The following is a 6,455-nucleotide window of genomic DNA, read 5'->3' on the forward strand; positions in this document are numbered from 1 at the left end:
ACGCTGGCATCCAGCAACTGCAGCGAGCAGCACTGCTTCGCACGTCAAACGTGCGTCGTGCTGCTGCCACGACCCCTATCCGACGCGACTGCTGGTGGACAGCCTCGCGTCGCCCTTCCCCGAGATCTCGCCGGCAGACCACAGACGCCGGAGCAGCCATTGCTCCTGTTCTTTCTTCCTTCAATTTTCTGTTTTTCAAATCCTTTTCTTTTCTTTTCTTGAAGGATATTAAAAATACAACCTTTTGTAAATTAAATTAGGTGATCTTGATTAAATTAAACATAACTCTTTATGCTTAATACAGAAAATTAAATTTAAAATCTCTATTTTAATTAATTTTCAGATTATTCATATAATTAATCACTAATTCATACAAAACACCTTTTATATGAATTTATTTTCATACATAAACGATTTTAAACATGAAAATTAGATTAATGACATGAATTTATTTTTCGAAATTTAGGTATTTAAAATCAGATTTTAAAATTTCGAATATGGGGTTTTTAGGGTGAATTTTCGGCTAATATAGATTGAGAAAGCAAGTTATTAAAACTCTTTTTAATCAATTTCAATTAGTTATTCAATCCATAATTTAATTCATCCCCTTAATCAAATTAAAATTAATCATACATAAACTAAACTTTATGACCAAAAATCTATATGCAAGAGGCTAAAAACTGATACCACTGTAGGAATCTATAAGTACTATAAAGCGGAATTTCATGAATCAAATTCATAAGCACTTAAATCAGGATCAAATGCATATACAATTAAGGATCACATACAAGTTTAGAAATAACTTTTGTAGCGTGATTTCCACAAAGCTTAAATAACCCGGATTGAGAATCTCAGATGTGATTCCTCTACTTAGTCCACCAACCCAGATCAACACTCCACCAATGCTAGCTGGAAAGGAAGAAAACTTCTTCTTTGTTGATGGAGTATCACGTAACTTTGGAAGAGAGAGAATAGGAGAGAGAAAATAATAAGAGACAACTGATGTATTTTCTTTTCTGCCTAACCCCATACATATAGATATATTTAGGTCAGAATTCTCTCCTTTCCCCTCTCTTGGCCGGCCACCCTAGGGCCCTCTTGGGCTCTAGGTTTCTTTTGTTGATCCAAGTTTAATGTGTGACCTTGTAGGATCTGTTACATTGGGCTTCGGGTTTATTTATTTACTAATCTGAAGTTCTATAGCTTTCTCTAGCAAGAAGTCAAGTTTAATGTGTGACCTTCTAGACGACCCAATATAACGAACTTATTATCTCTATAATACGATCCATTATATATTAATAATTGCATTTAAGTCGAGGACATAAATCCTTCATATAGTCTATAAAAAGTTGGGGCCGTACGAATGATGTGTGCAAGAAGTCAAAAATAAGAAAGAAACAGAGGTCTTAGATTCAGTAGGCTCTATCAATAGTGACTCCTGTAGTTAATCCTCCACATGGGGTTCTTCAATATTTAGCTTGCTGATGCAAACACTTTAAATAAGCTAGTATAGTGTGAGGCTGAGCTTTATCAATGGCTAGTTAATATTCAATAACTATCTTTCTTGCAACAAAAAGCTAAATTTGCTTGGCTAAAAGATGAAGATGAGAATACAAACTCTTTAATTAGTCAATTATGTCAAGGAGACGGCAAAATACTGTCTATAGTATCAAACACATTGATGGAGCATGGAGGTGGAGTCTCCCTAGGAAGTGAATGATGCTTTTATACATTATTATCAGCAACTATTGGGTACATCTAGGACTTAGAGAAGCGGGATTCAGGAGGATGTTATATAGCTAAAGGCCCTGTGCTTAATGAAAGATATGTTGAAACGAATAAAACTTGCATGCTTGAAGTCCATGGGTATAGTTGTTCACATTCCATCATTTGCAAGATTAGACAATGTTTTTTATCCATATGAGCCACGAAGGCAGTACAAAGTACAAAGAAAGGAAAGGGGGATTCGAACCTGTTACATATCGTTCACAACACATCAATCTTAACTACTATGCCAAGACATCATTGGTACAAGATTAGACAATGTGTAAACACTAACTAATTTTTTAGGATCATTTCATAAAATATGAAGGTTCCCTTCAATAAAAACATGATGGAAAATTTCTTTCCAAACTTGCATTTGCCACATAGGTAAAATACATAAACTATGGCTAATTTTAGCTTTTACAATAAATAACTCAAAGCCAAAATTGCCGGAGATGCCACATACATCATGATAACTTAACAACAAATTCAAAGTATAACAAAATCTATTAAACCTTTATCCTTCTTCCCCAACTATAATTTTTTTACTTGGACATCAATCATCTATAATCATGGTACATACTCATCTTTACCTTCAATGTACCCTTGTTCCCTATCATACTCTTCCATAGTGTCGTACTCATTAGGAAACTTCTTTGGGCTTCTATAATTATTATTTCCACTTCCTTGTCTCACATGATACTCATTTCCTTTGTAATCATACCCTTTGTTTCCATTTCCATTCCCTTTCCCACTTCCATAGTAACTATCAGCATATTCAACGTTATTATTGTTGAAGTTGTACTTGTTTTCATTCTCATGCTCATAGTTGTTAGCATCAAAATGACCATTTTTGCCAAACTTAGCTGCTGCTTCTTCCTCCTCGTTGGTATCATCAAAGTCTTTCCCATTCTCCATAAATCGAGTATCGCTCTCGTCTCGTAAATTCTCATATTCATCCCCATTTGCATTGTTGATAATGTGGAAATGACCATTTCTTTCCTTCTCTGCTGTTTCTTCACTAATATCATAATAGTACTTCCCATTCTCCAAAAACCTAGTGTCACTTAACCCCTGCCTCTCGCTCACATACTCATTCCTATTCTCATCCTTAACATCCTGGTTAACATCATAATAGTACTTATTCCCATTCTCCATAAATCGAGTATCGCTCATTCCGTGCTTCTCATTAACATACTCTTTCGTATTGGTATTCCCATTTCCATTACCATTATCATGGAAATTGTTATTGGAATATGCCATCTCAAACTCATTAAAGTTGTTCTTGCTTAGCTCTTGAGCAGGAACATACTTTTCTTTGCCAAATTTGCCGGTGTTGGTTGGGTTTGTGGTGGTAGGAGGGTATTCATAGTTCTGGTAAAGACCATACCCGTGTTCGATGAATTCGGATTCCGGGGATGGTGCTGGAGCTAGTGTTGGTGCTTGTGCAGGAGATACGCTAATGGATTCTTTGTGTTCCTTAGTATTTTTGGTCACTTTGCTAAATAATTTGGTATCTCTAGCATGGGTTTGAAGACAAAAAGAAAGGACTAAGAGCAAGAAGAAAAAGAATCTTGCATTGGATGCCATTGCAAAGGAAAAAACAGAGGAGTATGGGGTTTTTGCTCTGTTTCATTCATTGTGGGTTTACAGTGTGTATTTATAAACCCTTGTTAGTGTGTTTTCCCTCTTTTTTTAAGTCAAAAAATCTAAAGGGTAGAGAAAAGAAATTGGAGAGAGAAACATAAAAAAAGGCGGATAATGATGCGGGGATTGAGGAGAGAGATTTTAGGTTTTCTTTATTAAAAAAAAAAAGAAAAAAGAAAAAGAGAGATTTGAGTCTAAGGAAATTTGTAAAATGGTGGGGGATGGAGAGAGTCATTTAGTGCATGCTCCATGTGCCTTTGCTGATAGTATTTGAGAATGTTCAAAGTGTAGGGACATAGGGTAACCTAATCTTTCAATTTGGTAAGTAATAGATTGATTAGATTAACAAGAACTATACCTTCTTTTTTATGGATTGGGTAGACAAATTGACAATAAAATATGTCTTAGACGAGAACATCAAATGCATGATGTTAGCTAAATTTTTTAAATTTTCTTTGTGTAGACAGAGTTAAAAAGTAATTAATGTAAATGAGATTTGATTTTACACAAAGTTTTATAAAAGACAGTCTCACGTAGACCTGTCAAAATAAGCATGTATTGGCGTCTGGCCCAAGCGTTTTACAGGCCCAAGCGCTACTGGTCTAAGTATTTTTCCTGATGTAACTAATATACTTCAGCGCTTAACTATATACCTCAGTGTTTAACTAATATACTTCAGCGCTTAACTAATATACCTCAGCGTTTAACTAATATACTTCAGCGCTTAACTAATTCATCCAGAAGCAATTTAAGACTAGCATAACTAATAGGTGCAAGCGCTTAACTAATTCTACTGCTGGTTTGATGCACGTGCGTGATGTTAGCATGACATCAGTGGTCTCACGTTAACACTAACGTGAGACCGTCTCACCAAAGACGGACTCTTGATTTTAAATCTTAAACGTAAATTTTTAAAACTTTAACGTAAATTTTTAAAACTTTAACCAATTAAATTAGTTAATATCCACTAAATTCTTCTATTTAGTAGGACCAAAGAATGACTTCATAATAACGTTTTCACAAACTTGCATACTTTAATCACTGTTTTGTTATGGAGTATAAGGAATGGCATGCAGAAAATTGTTAGGATTCTTAGTACTCCCTCTGCTTTTATTTATTTGCTACATTTTTCAAAAAGGGTTGCTTTTTTTTATTTGCTACATTTCGTTATAAGGAGACTTGACCCACCAAAAAGTAATAGTATTATATTTGTTTCCCCTCTTCTTTCACCAAAAAGTACTATTTTTTTTTCCTTTTCCCACCCTATTTAATGCTAAAGGGGTTAAAAACTACACTAAAAAAGAATGAAAAGGACATCTCCTAAATTCTTGTGTAAACCAAGTTGTAGCAAATAAATAAAAGCGGAGGGAGTATATTAAAAGTACTTTGTGTAGTTGGTTGTAAAAGCGAACACTTTAGCTACCTTTGGGGGTTAGCTAGAAAAAAAAATAGTTTCGTACGCTAAAAGGAAATTAAAGTTAAGAGTATGCTAGTCAATTAGACTTGTCTAACGAGTCAGACGAGGAGGTTTTGTGTTCCGTAAATATGAGTCGATGTATTTTTGAGTCAAGTTGAATACGAGTCGAGTCATACGTACTGGTTGTGGGTTGAGTTGGGGTTAAGATACGGGTTAATGGTTTATTTTTCTCAACTTATTTTGTGTTTTATTTTAATATAAAATGAGTATTTTTCATTTATAAAATTGTAATTTAATTTTTAATATGATATAAAAATCATATTAGTAACATATACTTATGATTTAAACCAATAATTTGGTAAAAATTTAAATTAATAATCTTTATCATGTAAGGAAAGAGGGAAGGACTTGGTGTGCACTCTAAATTATCAATATATCCTCAAACAGAAACAAACAAACTCATTTTTTTTTACAAATTTTTAAAAACAATGCCAATTTATTATACAACGATACCGTCAAATTGCAATATGATTTGCATTGGCTTTTGCACTCATTGTGTGCATACAAGACTAGTATTATAAATGATATTCTATCCTAACAAATCCGATACAATAATTTATTGTGAAAATAAACACTTATTTCTTTTATATATAACATGTAAGAAAGTATTAAGGTGTTTGAAATGTTGATATAAAGTATCTGAAAATATTAGGACATCATCAATATAGACTATAATATTTTGAGTATAAGGATTAAAAATATCGTTCATAATATTTTAAAATTCAAATGGAGCATTTTTTAAGCCAAAAGGCATTACATTCCACTCATAATCTCCAATAGAAACATTAAAGGCAGTTTTGTATCTATTTTTTTCATCTATTTGAATTTGCCAATCATATTAGTAACATATACTTATGCTTTAAACAACCAAATTGGTAAAATTTAAATTAATAATCTTTATTATGTAAGGGAAGAGGGGAGGACATGGTGTGCACCCTAAATTATCAATATATCTTCAAATAAAAACAGACAAACTCTTTTTTTTGTTTTTACCAATTTTTAAAAACAATGTCAATTTATACAACGATTCTGTCAAATTACAATATGATTTGTATTTGCTTTTGCACTCATTGTGTGCATAGAAGACTAGTATTATAAACGATATTTTATCCTAACAAATCTGATACAATAATTTGTTGTGAAAATAAACACTCACTTCATTTATATATATATAATTATGTTTCATTCTGTTAGTTATATTATTATATTTACATTTAAAAATATTAAATTTTTAAATTTTGGGTCAATCATGTTCAACTGACTTCAACTCTAACCCTATTTCAGAATTTCCAAGTTCATAAGGGTTCAAGTCATTCAAGTTTTGGGTCGAAAAATCTTATTCGGAGCCCAAGAAAATAGGGTCGGGTATGGACGGATCCATTTTGGACATGCCTATATTCTCTGACAGTTCAATAGGTATCTTTGTGCAGCAAATAGAAGGGCAATAATGACTTTTGAGGAGATATGATACTCCCTCGGTCCCTCCGTCTTAAAATATAGTTCCCATTTTTATTTTGGGAGTCAAATTTTAAAAAATTTGACCAAATATTCTTAGTAATGTATACAA

General features: G+C 32.9%; 1 protein-coding gene across 1 annotated transcript; it reads right to left on the minus strand.

The window, feature by feature from the left end:
• Nucleotides 1-2,048: 2,048 nt before the first annotated feature.
• On the minus strand, nucleotides 2,049-3,413 carry LOC104903454 (uncharacterized). Its single transcript, XM_010691488.4, has one exon. The coding sequence runs from the start codon at nucleotides 3,352-3,354 to the stop codon at nucleotides 2,335-2,337; it is 1,020 nt and encodes a 339-aa protein (XP_010689790.2). The 5' UTR covers nucleotides 3,355-3,413; the 3' UTR covers nucleotides 2,049-2,334.
• Nucleotides 3,414-6,455: the final 3,042 nt, after the last annotated feature.

The sequence above is a fragment of the Beta vulgaris genome, chromosome 9 (genome assembly GCF_026745355.1).
Source record: "Beta vulgaris subsp. vulgaris cultivar EL10 chromosome 9, EL10.2, whole genome shotgun sequence".
NCBI classification, from domain to species: domain Eukaryota; kingdom Viridiplantae; phylum Streptophyta; class Magnoliopsida; order Caryophyllales; family Amaranthaceae; genus Beta; species Beta vulgaris.